Raw genomic sequence first — 19068 nt, forward strand, 5'->3', positions numbered from 1 at the left:
AGTCAAATGAACCTACTTAGATGGCTGGCTAGGATAGATTGCTTCAATTATATTAATATTATTACAGTATTGAAGCTATCTGTCTAGGCAGCCATCTAAGTGAGCTCTACTACTAGTTACTACTTATATTCTCTTATCTGCGTTGGTATATTAGTATTTCCTATATTTATATACATCAGTCAAATTTTTTTGACTGCATCTAATTTAAATAATTTTTATTCTCAAAATAATTGCTCTAACTAAAGGAAAATAACTTCTGATTCAATGGCTGTAGTCCCATCTTGATGTATGGAAAGTTAAAAGCATAAGACCCTGTGAACTGAGGTAAAGAAACAGATGTACCTGGTGTTAGAGACCGATTAATTCACCACTAACTTTTCTCAGACGTTCTGCACAAATGGGCATTGACATGCTATAAGACTGGAAAGCACTAGTGATATTGTATACATAAATTACATCATGCACACATGCACTGGATGGCCTGCCCAAGTCATCTTGTTCACATAAAGAGAATGTGTACATGTGACAGGGGTGCCATCTCATGGCCGGTCAAATCACTGGCCCACCCACCTGTCTAGGGCAGGCTGCCCACCTGCCTCACCTTTGATGTATCTAATTAGTAAATGTTTGCAAGGCGGGAGGCTGCCCATTTACTGCCCGATGCCAAGGTCACATACACATCTCTGAACTTCTCCTTATACTGTGTCCCATGCCTCACACATGGCATCACTATGTGGCTCTGGCCCCGCAACGGACCTCACTCTATGCCCGCCTGATGTTCAGACACCACCTGGATCCCTCCTCCTCAGGCAGTCTAATCTCTGCCCTCATACTGCGCTGCAAAACTCCCTAAACCCTTTTCTCTCCTGGCAGTGGCCCCTCCAGGACCTTTGGCCACACAAGTCCTGGCCTCACTTCTAGGCCAGCGGTGGGCGCTCTGGCCCTTGGACAGGTCTGGTCCTGGCCCCAGCATTGAGCAGTTGAGGGTTTCTCTGATCAGGTTATTGAGCCACTCACCCTCTCTCTCTCATACAGGTCCATCTTCTCGGGTACCTCCAAACCCAGTTCACTTAATCTCTAAGGCAGGCTCATGTGCAGTTCTTCAGGCCCACCCATGCGGACCCTACTGTACACGGCCTTCTCACACACCCTCACTGGGCCTACTACTCCACCCCCTCACTGGGGCTCTTGACCTTACATCCCTTGGATCCCAGGCCTGATGACCTGCCTGCACCCCTTGCCTGTCCCCTCTATGGGATAACTCACCAGATCATGGGGGCTGAGGCTGTATGGCGCCCCATTCTCGCCTTTCACTAGGGAGGTATTGGTGTGGCATTTCCTTGGGACAACCCTGCCACAGGCAGCCCCACCACACCATCCAACCCTAGCAGGGTGTAGTTTTAGGTCATTCCCCAGGACCAGGATCCTCCTTCATCCCCATAGATCCTACCCTTAACCTCCAGGTGTTCTGGGAGCAGCAGCTCCAGCTGGGCGATGTTACTCTGGCAGCAACCCTGCAGCAACTGCCAGCTCAGCTCGGAGGGCCAGAGTTTATTCCGAGGCTGGCTCAGCCCCATCCTCCAATCCAGGAGCCCTCCCATGGTAGTGTGACTGCCTCGTTAGACTGCATCGCACCTGCTGGCTGCATCACAGCCTGCTCAGACCTCTTAAAATGGCAGGCACCAAAGGTGTCCTGCCACAGGACATTGTAGAAATGTCTGCTTCTGGTAGTTGTAAAACAGAGAGAATTTGAAATGTAGACCTTGTGGGGGCCGAGGGGGAATAGAGGATCAGGAGCCCTCGGGAACGCTAGCTGGGGTTGCGGCTGCAATCCCGTGGCGGGCAGGTGGGTACTCTCTATCACCAGAGCGGAATTAGGCACAGACGAGACACGTATCAATTGGAAAAACAGAGATGGCTTTACTTACACTGTAGAGTCATATACAGCACAGGCAATCGTAGTTGCAACAATTCTAATCTCTAGTCGCTAATTGAGGAGCTCTTGTAGACCGGGTAGCTCGGGTCTAACTCGGGCATGCAACACAGAGGATACATCGCAAGGCTTCGCCGACGGGGAGTCGTTGGCAGGTGATCAAGCTGCTGGAGTTCCACTCCAGGGGGAATCGCGGAGTTCTCCAACTAGGGCGGAAACGCCCCTAACCTTTTATACGGCTAGCGAGCCAATTGCCAGCCGCCACGTGGGAATAATTTAACATCAGCCAATTGTGTTATGCAAATCTGCATTTCCTTGGCGGGAACTCTATCCACGCCGGAACTCTTCACCATGCCGAGACTTCCCCTGCCTTACCGTGCCTTGTGCTGGAAAGTTCCACTGTGTCGAGGCACTAATCCAAATGAGCTCTGACAGACCCCAGCACAGAGGAAATAGTCAGACCAACGGCAGCTGGAGATAGTGTGGTAGAGGGTTGCCAGGTCAAATGTTTCTTCTGTGGTCAGCCAGAGACGCATAGGCCAGTGCTGAACCATCTATGATAGCATCAGCAACAGTTTTCAAATACAATAAATGATAATAATTCTAGCTCATATCATGTGTTCATACCTCACAGATAATCATGTGGCAATATCCTAATTACTAATATTAGTATTCTCATGAAACATCTGACCTGTTAAACCACCAGCCAGATTTATCCTCTTCAGCGCAGTTCCCTTCATAGTTGTCATTATCTCTGTCTCGTGTACTGAATTTCATTCCTCGGTGATCAGCCCACCATTTCACTTCAGGGTGAAACCCCCCAGTAAAGGAGTCTCCAGCTGTGCCTGAGTATTCACCACAAGTCATCCAGTATGAACTCTAGTGAAAAATGGAGAGGGAGACAGAGAGACAGAGAAATCAAACTAATCCACTGTAACCATTTAACAAATAAGTTAAGAAATGTAACCCAGAAATATGAAATAAGTATGTTGTATTTGCTTCTATTTATAAATTTAAAATGTTTGGTCCTTTAGCTATTTGATTTAATAGACAGCTGGAACCTACTCAGAAAAAAAGCAAGATGATTTTGAGATGTCTGTCAACCATTTCTATTTTTTGTCCTACTTTGTCAGCCATTGACAGGAAGTAGGATTACGGAGTCAGATTCTGTAAAGTGCTGAGAAGTTTGTATAGTTTCTCTTGGCTGCTAAACACTTTACTATTGTCCTGTTTTCAAACTAATGGTGTTTAATGTACATACGTACTTAGTGTACTCAGTGCCTCCCAGAAGTCTGAGCATTTGCTCTGATTTTAACAAGGTACTTAAGCATGTTCCCACATTTAATCATGTGACTAGTCTTTATGAACTTATTTCAATGGGGCTACTCACATATTTAAAGTTAGACACGTGTTGAAGTACTGTGCTGAATGATGGCCTTTGTTAGCAAAGAATATATGCTGTGGTTATGAAGGCTAATATTGCTTAATAAAATTTCACCTTATGAAACACATTTCTTGTAAAAAATTTGGCAGGCCAAGATCATTAACAGCATCAGCAAAATTCTGTGAAAACTGTTTATTATTTATAAATGTTGCTGTAGAATCAAAAGACTAATTGTAAACCTTTTAGACAGACATAAATTATGGTTGACTGAAACCATTTGACAAGCTTAAACCAGAGAGCTGTTATACAATCTAAAATTCTAGGCAACTGATAAGAAAGAAAACATGATAATAAGAAACACCGGAAACCATATGTACAAGAAAAATACAGATACCATTTTTACAGACTAATATAATATTGGTTGTTAACAGAATTAACATTTTAATTAAACCACTGATTAATTATTACCTCTCCATCTGCAACTCTGAAGTTTGTATACTGTGCAAAGCGCTGTTCTTCTTCAAAATCAATTAGATTGATTCTTAAAGTATAGTTTCCTTAAACAACAAAATATAATTCCTATTATAGCATCCTTCTTTGCATTCCCCAGAATAAAAACAATGTGTTAGTTATACAAAACAGATTAAAATCCTGGTTTTTGTTCTTTCTTGCATGAATGTATTCTGTCTTCTTTACAGAATGTTCCATATTTTTTATCCTCTTTCTAGTCTTTATTTTCCAAATTTTAGAGGCCTTACTTAAAGGAGAAAGTGCGAAACCAATCTTTTAGTGCACATGGGAGCAAGTGGGTGGGCATGCTTTACAGCAGGATACCCAGCTGTGGTATGGAAGGACAAACCCTTCAACTCCTCTGTACATGAAAAGTTAACAGCCAAAACCAAATCTTCAGCATGGGTAAAAGTGAGAAGCTCTCCCGTGGAGCTGTGATAGTTTGTGCAGATCTGGCCCTGAATATGTGAACCAAACTTTCTTGTCACTTCCATCTATCCAGTCCCACTGATCTAGATTCCTTATCTCATAAGAGAATTTACCTGATATACTCAAAGGTTCATTGAGCAGTCAGGACATGCCCCTAATGTAAGCTGTCAGCAAACTGGCCAAGTGTGTGTTAATGTTCTACCACATACAGGTAAACTCTGGCTAACTTCATTTACTAGTAGCACAAAGGATGCAACGGCATAGACTTCAGCTATGCTGGCTGCCTGCGTAAGCAAAGAAATGGAGTTCTACCAATCAGTAACCTAATATCAAAGGGAGGTTAAGTTAGAACAGTAAATCAGTAAGGGGGAGATATTCCCAAGATGCTAGAAATGCTAAAAGATGCTCAGATCTGTACCATTACAAACCCATACTAAATGAAGTTCACTGTTTGGGCCTGAACTGTCAGTCAAACTGATGTTGTGGAATGGGTGAATGGATCTGAAGATTCTGAATGTTCAAAACCTAATATCCTTATTTACTGCAGAGCACTATCCCGATTCCGATGCATTTTGTACTGGTACAAGCCCTCAGAAACTCCATTCAAACACAGGATTTAACACTAGTGTAAAGATACCAGATTTTGATGCTGAAAAAAGGGCAAAGTAACAAAACAACGAACAAACAAACAAAAAACAGACGGTGGATCTGTCTGGAGGGCAAAGGCAGCTAAAGAAGATTATTTTGATACGAGTCTTACCTTGACTGGTCAGATAGTGAAGATTTTTATTTCCAAGCCAGTATTCACCATTTCTCAAGACAAAATTTCCAAAACCTTGTTCATAGTCAGCCCATACTCTGAAAATAAATGTAAACAAATTATGAGGGTTATTTAAAAAGAATAAGGTGTTTGTTACAAACATCACTTTAACCTCACAGTCTTATATAAAAGCACTAGTAAATGAATATTTTGGATATGATTCTGATTTCATTTACTTTGGTTTTATTTAGTGTATCCATGTGATACTTAATGCACAGTAGACTGATTGACTGTGCATTACAGTGTCACAGCAAAAACTGTGCTATTAGGCTAATGTGCAGTAGTATTAGTCTACTGTGCATTAACTGTCATGAAAAAAGCATGTGATTATGCTAATATGCAGTAGGGCAACCTACTGCACTTTTATTTAGTACTTCCTTTTGCAAGTACTAAATGTAATGCGCAGTAGGCACTGCACATTAATGAACATATAGATGCCCCCCTGTTACCTACATGGAGTTTCTTCTGGTTTCTCTTGACTTAAACGGTATTACTGCTGACTGTAGCCCTGAGTTAAGATTAGATTTCATGAGGACAGCCAAAAGAAGGCATGATTAATAGCTTTTGAACTTTAAAACGTCTTTATGATAGTCTAACTTCCTGTATCCCATGATTTACCTAAATTCCAATAAGCAGACTTTGTAAATTAATAAATTATTCCATGAAGAAACATTTCATAAGTGATTCAACAGAGTACATCTCCCACACTAGTTCATCACAAATAGTAGGCTTTCTATGATTTTACTAAATAGGTTAAACAACTTCTGCAGATATAGCTATTATCATTTTGCAAGCTGCTTTTGCTCATTAAGGTATGGCTTACTGGTGGCTTTAGAGCTGTCTAGCAGTAAGCGTTAGTAGATTTTTAAGAAGGAGAACCAAATAGGTACTATATATATGTCATGGGCAATGCAAGGTGTGGTTTAAACAAAAGGAATTATAAGTAAGGAATAAAATGTTTGGAGACGTTTAAATGTTTAAAGATCTTTACTTTGGGCAGTGTAGCTTCAAAGCTTACCAGGAAAATAATGCACCCCACTGGGTGCATCTACATGAGATGCTATGGCACAGTAGCAACAAGCTAGTGCACCATAGCTCATTGCTACCATGCAGTAGTGTTGCCAGGCACTAACCATGTGGTAACGCTGCTACGCAGTAGTAACAAACCATTGCGCAGTAGCTTATAGCTACTGTACAGTAGCGTCAGAAAAAAATGTGCAGCAATGGTACTGTGCAGTAACAACTACACAGTCTACTGCATGTGTAGATGCGGCCACAGACTATAACTACTATCACTTAATTGTGCATGGGTTATAAAACTATGCTGTCTGAAGGAGCTCAGGGCTAGGAAACAGGATCTTGGGCTACTGAATTTCAATTTTGACTTTTTGCACTGAGTTAGTGTCACTGAGCCTACCTGACTGTTTTGGTTTTTGATTTTTCACTAAGAAGTTTAATTTTTCCAGGTGGGGTGAGGGAAGGGGAGATATTTTACCAAGCATCCCTAATACCTATCTGCCTCTCAGGGTTTTTTAGAAGATGCATTAGTTTGATGTTTACACAGAGCATAAAGTATGAAAAATGAAACACCGGTGCTTTAAACTGGAATAATTCTGATTGCACATAACAGAACCATGTTATGCCACAAATATCTAAATTACTATGAATACTGCTGTAAAAATAAATGACCCAGTGTAACAAGCTGCCATTTTTAATGGAGCCCAGGCAGGGAGTTCTGTAAAGCCACTACATTATGCCAGGTAGCTGTACATACTTATAAAGGCTCAGTTTGGTGGCTTTGCTTATTCATTTTTCATTTGCAATACATATTTATAGACATATTTTTAAAGTTAATATTTAACTTGGTCCCTCCTAATTCCAGGTGCTTGTGCTTCATTTTTAATGTTAACTCCTTGCTCCAACTCCTACCTATCAAAGTTCTGGCTGCCGTCAGAACGTCTCTGAAAAACAGTCCAGCCTCCACCTTCTGACATGTCACAGTAGGCAAGGAATTCACTAGGACTCTGAAGAGGTTTCATCTTGTAAAATCCACTTTGCTTATATCCATCATTGTAAATCTCAGCACAATCTGCTCTCAAAACAGCAATTGAATGATTTGTTTTGGTCCTGTACTTATAATATTATTAATAACAAACCTTACAAACAGGGATCATCATCAGCATAATCCATTTATAATAAACATGTACCATGTGCATATTAGCTAGAAGGGAACAAAGTAAATATATATGCAAAGACTTTCAATATCAATCTTTTTGATTTAGCATTTTTGTTTATTTCCATAATTCAGTAAAGATTGGCAAAAATTTTGATACTTCTTCAAGAGCATCTTTGTACATCTTGCAAGTGTCATTTAGTAGTGTGGTCCTGACACTGTTTTCATTTGCACTGGCATATCTCCTCTGAGTTAGGTTGAAAAGTTTACACTGGTGTAACTCAGAAAACTATTAAGCACAAACAACAGGGTTGAATCAAAGTGAGGAGAAAGGAAGCAAAAAATGGAGCTGATACGTTTTTTTCACCTTCAGCAAAATCAGTGCAAATTAACTTATGCCAGTGCAAACTGTATAAAATGTGATGATGCCAATTTAATACTGTTTTTCATTAATTTTTCATTGGTGTAAATGACTAAGTAAAATTCAAGACAATGGCAAAATCAGTTCCAGTGAATATACAATAGTAATATAATTGTATAATCTTTTTTTTCTCTTAGGAGTTAATAATTATCCTATGAAAAGAACTCTTTGTTTATATCTAATCTACCATCAAGCAGTCAAACAGGAAAGACATATAATTTTCAATATTTTCTGTTTTTCCTGGCAAGGGTAAAGCTGATTCAATGTATGATTTACCTCTGAAAAACTTTTGAACATATTCACTAGACTTTAGCCAGCATTTTATATATATATAAAATTTTTGCATTTCTTGGCCACTTTACAATTTTCTGAACCATTTTCCTTCTCCCCAGAGAAAGTCCCAGTAAAGTTTAGATACAGAAAATAAACAGTTTATACTGAAAACAAATGAGTATGCCAGGATTTGGCCAGACTATAGAAGAAAAAGTAATTTAAATAACATCTAAGCCAATCTATGAGAGATACGTAAAAAATGCTCTGAAACACCCATGATTTTTTCACTAGAATGCAAAGTGTGCATAGTATTTAAGCATGCCCTTAAGTGATTTACTGAACTGGGACCTAACTCCCTTAATGTTTATATAATATTATATAATAATACGTGGGTAAATATAAAAAATGTATGTAAATTATAATAAAAAGGAAAACCCTGACTCTGTGCAGATAGGAAGAACAGGATCTGAAGACTGGTATCTGTAAGAGTTCAGTTCCTGAAGATGCCTGTATGTGACTAGAGAGAGGTAAGGTTTGGGATCTTTTGGGGCAAGGACCTTGTTTTGTCATCTCTTATCTCACTTGGAAGTGTGCGGTGTGAATACTATAAATAAAAACAACAAACTATTATTTCTATTGTTTCTATTGTTCTATTGTTACTGTAATATAATACAGAAGTCCAATGACCTTTTCTCTTGTATAAGTGGATCATTAGTTATATAGACTGGGAAGTGAGAATTCTGCAATAGATTATGGCAGGGGTTGTCAACCAGGGGTATGTATACCCCTGGGGGCACTTGAGAAGGCCCTAGGGTGTACATATGGGTGGGCAGGGATGAAGTGCCACCATGCACGAACCCGCACTGTTGCGCAGGCACCACCTGCCTGGCCAGACGTGAGGGGCGGGGGAAGCTTCCATGCACTGGCTGCCACCGATCCACGTTTGGCTGCCCTCCCCCTGCCCCACTCCACGTCCAGCCGTGCACCACCACCCACTCCCCCCGCTCTGTCTCCAGCTGCCAGGGGTACATTGATCCAAAAAGGTTGAAAACCCCTGAATTATGGAATGAAATCTGGCCTTTGGGGTTGGTTCCACAACAATTTCCTCTAGTTATAAAAAGTTAAAGTCAAAAGACTGCCTTAGATGAATACCTCATCAGACTGGCATAGTTAAGGTGTACCATTTTTTATAGTTTCTAAAGTGGATGGTCTACACAGGAGTGATAGGGTTAGCATCACCTCTTCAACCAGCTGTGAGGAACAGCAAGATACCTTTGCTATGGTCTGGTGCCTCTGCTATATGGTGCCTCTGCTATAACAAAGCTAATAATTTTGAAGGATTAGTTGTACACTGAAAACTCAAAACACAACCATTCAATCTCATATGGATCTATGAAACTGCTATCTCCACTGACTCTTGATTACCTACTTAGATCTGATTTGGAAAAGCTCTGGGGTTGAGTTGCAGAGACAACAGCATGCAAAGTGGGAAGTATTTGAGTTTCACAGGGTTAAACTCATTCCTACTATAGTTCTACTGATTTTGAAGAATTACATTAAGGGTGTGTTTAGATGATTTTGACATAGAGATAATGACTGAGTGAGGTTGCCCGAGAGATCCCTATAAAATACTCAGAAGGTAAAGACAATTTCATTTATAACTGCAACAAAACTGCTACAATCTTTCTGCACTGATGTTTTAAAACTTGCCAAGATAACTTCATCTATTATAGAAGCAGAAGAAATTTGTATTAATTTATGATTAAACTTTTCTTCTTAGGCTCTTGACTGCCAGTAGTGGTGTCTTGGACTGCACAAAACAGCTCCCAATTCATGGAATTTTAGAATAACACAGACAAGAAGCTATGTTCTCTGACTATAAAAATATTTTTCAGCCTTTCAAATATTGCGATTGTCCTTTCTATAGCATAGATGCAAATCGAAATTAAAACCTCAAACCCAGCTTGGACGATGCTGGTTTGCTTCCACAGGTACCAAGATTTTACTAATTAAAATGGTGCATTGCTGAGAGGACAACTGGAATATAGAAAGATTTTCTTTATGGTGTAAGAGGTAGCAGAAACCCAAAATATTAAGTTATTCATATTCTGCTGGCTAAATAGCTCTGTGAGATAGGGTATCTTTGAACATTAGGAAAAAATTACAAAACAGAGATAAAACCTATGAAGTACTGAGATGCCACTGATTTATTTTAGTAGGAGGCCAGGGTATTCAGAGTTTAGGGCTAGATTCACTAGGGGATTTAGGAGTCTAAATACCACATTAGAAGCTAATTACAGTCACAAAATGCCCTCTTAATCATGTAGGTTCCTAAGTTTCTGTGAGTAAAATCCTCTATCCATCTAAATTACTGTTGGTGAGCTTGATTTTCTCTTATTTGTGTTGCATTTTGGCAGTACAACTTTCAAAGAGACAAATTCATCTTTCTGATTGAACTGTGTTCACTTCAAGACAGAAAAGTGCTTAAAATGTTGACTTCTAAGTCTTCCTCTTGTCTGTTACTATTGGAGGTGGTTCTGCCCCCACCAGGGGGACAGCAGTTTGCTACCGTCAACCATCAGAATTCCCCATGGATCACCATGCACCCTTATTCTAAACCTCCCCACCTCCCGAGAACACTAGAAAGGTGTGTGGGGCCTGGTGCTCCAGCTGTGGACCACTTATCATGGTCATATCGTAGATGACAGCATTTGTGGATAGGATCCTCAAGGAGCTAGATCTGCTGGTCCAAAGTAACTGGAGTGGGACTCAGTGTTTTGTTAACTAATCAAATCATCAGTCCCACTAAGGTTAAGGTCAGGAATACAAATAACAATTCTATGAAGTCTGTATTGTTTCTACTTGCCCTGGGGCAGGATTCTAAACTTTTCATCATTTTTAAATGTCTTGCTTTATACGTCCTGGCTATGTGGTAGTGTCTGTGCCTCTGGAAGAAATCAAGTCATACATAATGCATTGCTCAGTGTTTCTAAAATCAAATTTAAAACAGCCATGATTTGGAGTTTAAGGCATGTTTGTTTGTTTATTTATATAGTCCATGCCTTGGAATATTGTTTTTATTTGGAATGGCTTACATCCCTTGGCTGAAAAAGATTATTGAAGGCATATTTATTTGGAAGGCCTCTGCCCCTTCTTGTCAGCCTCCTAACTCAGTCTCTTTACATTTTTAAAGAATGTGGATCTACATAACAGACCCTAGTTGTTTCTTTAAGTCTCCATTATTTGTATCACTTTACAATCTTGAGAAAGTCTTTCCCTGCTGCTATGACAATATTTGATTAGAGTTTTATCTGGCTCCAAATTTTAATGTCAACAGAGCTGGGCTATTTTGGACTGAGATGATAGGGAGTTCCACAGCTGAGGGGCACTCATGGAAAACATTCTGTAAACAGCTCTCTCTCTTTTTTAGACAGCATGGAGCACCAGCTCCAGTGTCACCACCCAGTGTGGCTAGAGCAGTAACACAAAACTAGGGAGAGGTGGATTCTCACATACATTGGTACTAGGACCCTCAGAGCTTTAAAGGTCAAAACTATCATCTTAAAATGTACTCAGAAACCAATAGATCATTATGCCATATAACATGTTCCCAACAAGTTATCTCATTTAGAAGAGCATGCAGCCACATTCTGCACCAGCATCAGAGTCCAGGCAGTTTAGATATACTTCTGTATAGAGAATATTGTACTGTCTAATCCTGAAGCAACAAAATCTGGATAACAACTGAATACTATGTCTTGGTAAGACAGTTTCCTTTGGGAATTTAAGAGTAGGGCTATAAACACTAAAAGTCTCAGTTTTACTCTCCTTAGGTAAACACAGTTAAAATAAATGCAAATTGAAAAGGATTAAATTCTTACCTGCATACTGTCTTTTTTCTCCCAGGTCAATGACGCTGTTTTCATCTCCCCTATCACTGTATTGAATCTCCCTCTCCTGTAAGAGCTGCACAATTTTTACCTGCTGCTGCTTTACACGATGTTCCAGAAGTCTCACCTGAGCCTGGAGCCTCAGCTGCTCTTGCAAACAACTCTGTAGAGTCTAGAGGGGGAAATGCATCCTGCTAGTAATGTCAACAATGTTTATCAGAGCACTTTGTTTTGCATTAATAAACTACTGTTCTCTAAAATACAGCTTTGTCACTAATTGCTGTAAAAATAGAATATGACGATTACTTTCCCCTCCATCACTGTTACCTAGTACTCTGTTAGGGTGACAATATTTGGATCTTGGGGAGCACTGGATTTGCAGCTGAATAAAGGCTTTAGCCTGTGGCCAGCAAAGCTGCTAACCATAAGGCAGAATAATATATTAAAAGTAACATTGCAAAACACTTAGGCAAGCAATTTCCTAACAATGTGGTAGTTTGTAGGATATATGGTTCATTGTGCAAGGAGAACAGGATGCAGCCCACCAGCTAGGAGGATATAAAGCAGAAGTAAGACCTTGGAGATGAAAGAGTCAGCAAGAAACGGCAAATGACCAGGAGAAGCTGGGTTCATGGTCTTGAGAGCGCGCTCATAGCAGAAAGACATGTAAATGAATTAAATGCATAGACAATTTCATGCTAATGAGGTAAACCGTAAACAGAGGAGGAGCTTGTGATAGGAGGGAATATAGGTGGAACAAAGGAGGGGCAAAAGTGGAGTAGATGTTAATGAATAGGAACCAAGGTGTATAAACATGAAAAAAACCTAATGTTCACTGCTGCTCCCTTGTTTGTTGTTTTTTTGGGAGCCACCCGAAGCTGTCTCCATTCAGAATAAAGCTGTTGTCAAGCAATGTGTGCTGGTGTTTGCTCCCCGAGCAACTGGATCCCAAGATATTGGATCATCATCTTCCTAGTCGTTGGGTGCCACATGGAGTTGGGGTCTAACATGCTACAAAAAGATGAAATAGCTGCCTTTCTTTTTCTGTTGTTATAACACACTTCTCTCAGAGCCTTGAAATGTTAATCCAATACTATATTTAAATTAAGGAATGCCCACAACTTTGAGAAAAATACCATTGCATGGAGTTGAGATCATCACATCTCAAGGTTAAAATTGAAAGGCAAAAACCATGGCAAAAATAAAACAGCAGAAATGGTGCCACTTGCAGTGGGATGCCACCACACTTTCAGTAGCTTGTAGAAAAATGTGGATTTTGCAGTTTTTCGTGGTTTTCCATGGTGAATGGAAAACTAGGATCCCTGTTAATGAGTAAAGATATTCACATACATAACCTTTCCTAGGATTGAGCTTACATAATACATAACCTGTCTGCTAATAGTAACTAGCTTGTATATCTTAGTTACTAAAAAACACTTGGACTGTTCATGTTCAGAGGTTTCCTACTACTTTTAGGCCAAATTGTCAACCTGGCCTCTAACTTTCTACTTAGAGTATTGTTTCTGAACTTTTTCCTGTTTTGGCAAGTGGTTGATAGTGACAGAATTTGCTCATGATGTGATGGTATAACCAGAACTGCACCTGGAAAATTTTAGAAAGTCAAGGAAATTTGACATGTAGAGCCATATCTTCACAACTCCATGGACAGACCTACATTTATTTACACCAGCTGAGGATTTGGTCCTTGACATTTAAATAAGACAAAGGTTTAACTGCAAGACAAAGATTTTTTGCAGCCCGCTCACAGCATGGAATGCTGATTTCATGGGCGTTTCGCAGAGGCCCTGCCCCTCAGTGCTAATTGGAAGAGAGGCCTATAGAGGAAGAGGAATGCAGGGGTGGCCACAATCTTGATGGCTGGCTGCCCTTCGTGTCACCCTGCCCCTCAGTGCTAAGAGGCTCCAGCAGGGGAGGGGGGATGAGGGGGCAACTGCTATCTTGTCTGCTGCCATTCGTGCTGCCCCACCAGCCCTGTCACCTTCCCCTCCCGGCAGTCATAGGGTGGCCATCATAGAGGACATTTCAGTTTTCTGCTACTCTGTCCTCTGTCCTTTACTGATATGAAACCTGACACCTTTAAAGCCATCCAGTTTCATATCGATAGAGGACAGAGGACAATCGGACTGTCCTCTATGATGGCCACCCTAGGCAGCAAGGACAGCTTATTTTTATGGTGACAGACTTACCTGATCGAGCTTTGTGTCCAGGGGCTTGAGAACCCTCAATTCTGATTGGTGGAGTCAATCCACCAATCAGAAACAAGCTGGGGGAAAGTGGGTACCACGCCTTTCCCAAACGGAGGGAGAGAGGAGCTCCCTGACTGGACTGTGGACTGCAGCATGGCAGGTCTGCCAGACTTTAGGGGTGGAACCCTCGAAGTGTATAAAAGGAGAGCATGCTCGGCACGCTAGGGAAGAGATGTGGCAAGGGACAGAGAAGCTCTGGAGACAACCGTCCATGGGACCCCACCTGAGCCTCAATGGTGCACGGATCAGTGCACGGTGCTCAGGCTCTAGGAGTTGCTCGAGGTGGCTTGAGCCTGCAAACCCAGCAAGCACTTGGGTAAGCAGCACGTGGATCAGCGCACAGAGAGCCAGCCCTAGAAGCAGCTTGAGGCTGCTTGGGCCCCAAACAGCACACAGGTCGGCACATGGAGAGCTGCCTCTGGGAGCAGCCCAAGGCTGTTCAAGTTAGCCCCAACTCTAGGCCGAGTAGCCAGAGCCCCGCAGTGTGGTTCTGCATTAAACTAAAAGAGCCCCTGTGGCCAGAGCAGGGCCCAGGAAAGGGAAGGCCCCTGGTGTGAGGCTGGGGAACCAGAGCCAGTAAAGGCTCAGTTCCCATGGGAGCACCCGGGGTGCCCAGTGCAGGGTACCAGGCCATCAAGAGGAGCCGGAGGCGCTGCTGGAGAGAGGCCCTTGCGGGACTGGTCAACAGGGGATGAGCCTTGGCTGCTTCAGAGCGGGAGCGGGGGTTGCTGGAGAAGCGGGTCCCACAGGGGTGGTGGGCTTGGGAGAGGAGGGTCTGCAGCCTCCACCCTTCTCCATTGTGGGAGGGGACATGTCCACATCCAAGGGCTCTAAATGGGAGGGGCTCCAAGAAACACCCCGTGGGGCGCTGAGTGCACCTCATATTCTGTGATTGATACTGTTTCATATTGTAGAGGTTAATATAGTTATGGGTACTCCTTAAGGGGGTTTATATGGGTTTACCTGTCTTCATTACCTATATATGTTTACTGCCTATTGTCGGAATATTGCATTGCTACCTCAACTTATCTGGGTTTATCTAAGTTGATACTTATAGGTGTTTATTGTGTTGATGCCTTGACTTACCTATTCCAGAGTGTTAATGTTTATTTTGTGCAGGGGAGTTAATTATTGCCTATGCTGTGAAACACCTGGTTTATGTTTTGTAGTCCCGCGAAGTGGTGCAATGTGTTGATTGCAAGTTATTGTATATGGTATTCCATACTAATTCTACTGTAAATATTTAATGTCTCTTATGCATATTTATTTTGTGTAGGAATAAATTTGTATCTAGTTAAGCACTTTGTCTTAGCCTGGCTCTATAGAGAGGAAAGGAAACTGCTCCCAGGCGGCAGGTCCCTCTCACAGCACTCTTGCCTGACCACCCCATCCCTTCCACTTGCAGACAGGGCACACCCCTGGGTGTACTCGGGCTACATTATTAAGGGTTTTTTTTGTTGATTTTGCAGATTTTGTGGACAATCCCAAATTTTGTGGTTTCTGCAAAATCCACAAAACTGTGAATTAGGCAGTCCCTAACTATACTGCATCTATATTACATTTCTATAACTTTAAAAAAGTTAATAGATAATGAACGTTGTAATATTGTAATTAATGCATGTCATCTTAGGAACTCTAGTGATTTTACTTACTATTATATTACAACACTATTTACTACCATTGATTTAAATGCACCTCCTCTATGTCAGTAAGAAGAGAGTAAGACTCATACTTAATTTTATTTCAGCATGACACTGTTTGTAATATTCTCCTCTGCAAAAATCTTGAAAATGTCTTTCCATAATGGTATTGTACTTTTCTATTCAATGAATATAGAGGTCCTCCAGTACATCTCTGTGTGACACAGACTAACATGGTTCTGTTTGGTTGTACTTGTTGATGAATCAGTCATCAGTGATATCAGCACAGCTCTGAAAACAGACTAGGTTAATTGAAATACACAGTACAAATAAAAAGCTACAAATCAGGATACTAACACGTGATTTTCCCCATCTCCCAGTAATATTGTGGATCTAGTTAAAAAACAGAGGAATGTCTAATACAAAAAACATGTGTATAAACTGGGTCATGGTTATGTCCTATTATTTACGGTAAAACTCAAGGCTACCGAAGGATGTCAGGCTTTGCTTTTTCACTCCAGAGAATGCAGTTTTCTTTGTTGACCAACTTACAGTAGGAGATGGACTACAGAAAAAAATAAATATTAGGTATTTGTAAGTGAGAGGTAAAGAATGATTTAAAATAAGTTTTTAGCATGGTATTTTTAAATAACATTGTCATTTGCTCTTAATGTACTAGGTTTCCTTAGGTAAGTATGTATTGTTTCTGATCTGTTGACTCTGCAGACCAATCCTGATCACGTGTCTTCATTCTGAATATTTGTGTTGTATCTCTGATGTTTTTTTCTAAGTTAATTCATACTCATTTGTACACTGATGGATGACATCCTGGGACATGTAGCAGGATCAGCTAGTTTGCTAGTAGCCTATTCCAGAGGGGAGGGTTCGTTATCTCTGCTGTGCCTGCCACCGAGAGGCAGCTTTGAAAATTCCAAATAGGACTTTGGGCCAGATTCAGATATGGTAATAGCTCCATACAATCTGGCCACTCGAGAGAGATGGGCAAAAGGGCCAAATTCTAAAACTCAGTAAAAGATGCACAAAATCCCTGCTGTGGCCTGGCAACACCCAGAAATGCATTTTACTTCAACAATACTTCACTGCAAATCTTTTCCAGATGTGACCAACAGCACAAGATGGTCAGCATAAGCAGTCGGGCTGCACATCTGGTACAGCCAAAGGCAAGAAAAAAATACCCTAAAAACAGGCATAAGGACACACACTTCATGTAAACAGAGTTACATCTGGGTGTATGTAGAAGGGACCTCTTGTTAAATTTTTGCAAATCCTGAACACAGGCACAATGCCATGAAGAAGAAGATGCCTTTATAGCTGGGATGGGAAAGGAAAAGAAAGGAAGAGGAGGCCTTTATAGCAGGATCATCCAACATTTTTAAGACTGATTCTGGGATATAATTTTCAAGTAAATGCTAATGATCACGCTCCTAGCTATGAGTAAGCAATGATAAAGAAGCTATGACTCTGTGACATAGATTATAGATTCATCAGCATTACATCTGTTTTGTATTGTAAATAATAGTCTGTAGCAAATTTACCCACATGGCCGTGTGGTGCTATTGCTCATTTTCCTGAATCTGCCAGATGACTCTTGACAGAAGCAGCTTCTTTAAAGATTTCAGGACCAACCATAGATTTTTCATATACTAATATTACCATCCTGATGTCAATAAAGCCTTCTAGTTAGCGTGCCTCTTGAGCAAACTCTTCTCTTCCAGTCATCATCAAATCTGTATGACGCCATATAACACTTTGTCTACTATTTTGATCACTAAGTCTTTGGGGAGCTTACTTGCACCGCTGCTCTATGTAGGCTGTTAATCTACTGTGAAGCCTGGCAGCTACCTGCTCTCCTCCCCAGTACCATACTGGATTATGACAGGTACTGGGGAGAAAGAACAAAATGTAAGAAAGATAATTTAAAAACAGCAAAAAGTAGGTGAATGTTGGAAAGAGTGAATGGTAGAGATGAGAGTAAGGTAGGGAAGAGGAAGGGATTAGGCATTACACAAGGACTTGACAGAGGCATACACAGGAACTCTGGATTCATTTTTCACAGTCTTATGGGACCTAGGATAAGCCAATTAATTTCTCTGTGCTTTAGATCTTCATATGAAATTTGTATATAATCCTGTCCCATTTATACAGAAATAGATCCTGCACTCAGGTGTCTTATTACACATGCATAGTGTTCAAAACAGTAGGGAATCCATCCTGATTAGGTGCTCCACTGCAATAAAAATAAGGAATAATTGCTAAGGAGAAAGGAGAGAAGAAAGATGAAAGTAAGAAAAATGAAAAGAGAAGGCAATTTAAAAATATTTTCATTTTTAATACATTCTCCAACTATTGCAAAAATTTTCAGCAGTTCAAATGTAAGCAGATCAATTTTTCAACATCCTTTCTGATTTTTATTTTTGGATATGCATTCATCTATCAAACTTTCGTGCTGATGTCTGTTTAAGAGATCATGTTATAATAACATCATCCCAAATAAATACTTATTTTTTTATTCACTGAAGACCTGGGGGGGCGGGGGGGGGGCGGAGGGGGAACAAAAAATCAGTGACAGCTGGGCACATGAATGATTAGAAAAATCCCAGCAGGTGCCTATCTTCATTTTAGTACCTAACACCTTTAAAAATGTGGCCTCACCTTACCCAAATTCTCACAGAAGCTTTTGTTGGATTCAAACAGTGTTGGGAAAAATTAAACTGTGTTGGGAAAATTGTTACCTTAGTTGTCTCTGATACAGTTGGGGATGGTCCTGCTTTGACCAAGGGGTTGAACTAGATGATCTCCTAAGGTCCTTTCCAACCCTAATTTTCTATGAGTCTATGATTCTAATCTGTTTATGTACACAGGTGTATTATAATAGTACACTCCTGAAAGTTTACACTATAGGATGGTTCATGCTGGTCAACTGATCCCAGATTGCAGGATTCATACAAATGCCCTTTAAGAGGAAACATATTTGTCAGGTCAGAGAAAGGTTACTTCTGCCTCACAGCATAGTTATGCTTTTGAGTATGTTTCCTATCCCATTTGATGTAATAGATGCTCAAGTATTTAAAAACCCTACTAAAGAGATTTTACTAAAAATGAAATGCTCTGAAACATTCATGGTCCCTCTGCTGGCTCTCCAGCAAAAAAGCACAAAATACTACATTTTCAAAATAATCCTTCTAAACACTCCAGAGATAAAGGCTAAATTTGTCACAATGGAAATCTGAGGTACAGAGTTAAGTGACTTGCCCAGGACTAACTGGTTCAGTTCTTTATATTTAGCTTGAGAGATTCAAATCTTACA

The 19068-nt window shown here is 40.7% G+C and overlaps 1 protein-coding gene across 5 annotated transcripts in view; it reads right to left on the bottom strand.

Moving 5' to 3' along the window:
* The window catches only part of FGL1 (fibrinogen like 1), a 95585-nt gene that overhangs the window by 10534 nt on the left and 65983 nt on the right, over window positions 1–19068 (bottom strand). For all 5 annotated transcript variants that reach the window (XM_019481304.2, XM_059721803.1, XM_019481306.2 and 2 more), the window contains 5 exons: window positions 11825–12005; window positions 7006–7165; window positions 5017–5114; window positions 3786–3874; window positions 2625–2812 (listed from right to left, as the gene is read on the bottom strand). In XM_019481304.2, coding sequence (XP_019336849.1) covers window positions 2625–2812; window positions 3786–3874; window positions 5017–5114; window positions 7006–7165; window positions 11825–12005 — 716 coding nt within the window. The remainder of the gene's footprint in view (window positions 1–2624; window positions 2813–3785; window positions 3875–5016; window positions 5115–7005; window positions 7166–11824; window positions 12006–19068) is intronic.

Source organism: Alligator mississippiensis, chromosome 2, assembly GCF_030867095.1.
Source record: "Alligator mississippiensis isolate rAllMis1 chromosome 2, rAllMis1, whole genome shotgun sequence".
NCBI classification, from domain to species: domain Eukaryota; kingdom Metazoa; phylum Chordata; order Crocodylia; family Alligatoridae; genus Alligator; species Alligator mississippiensis.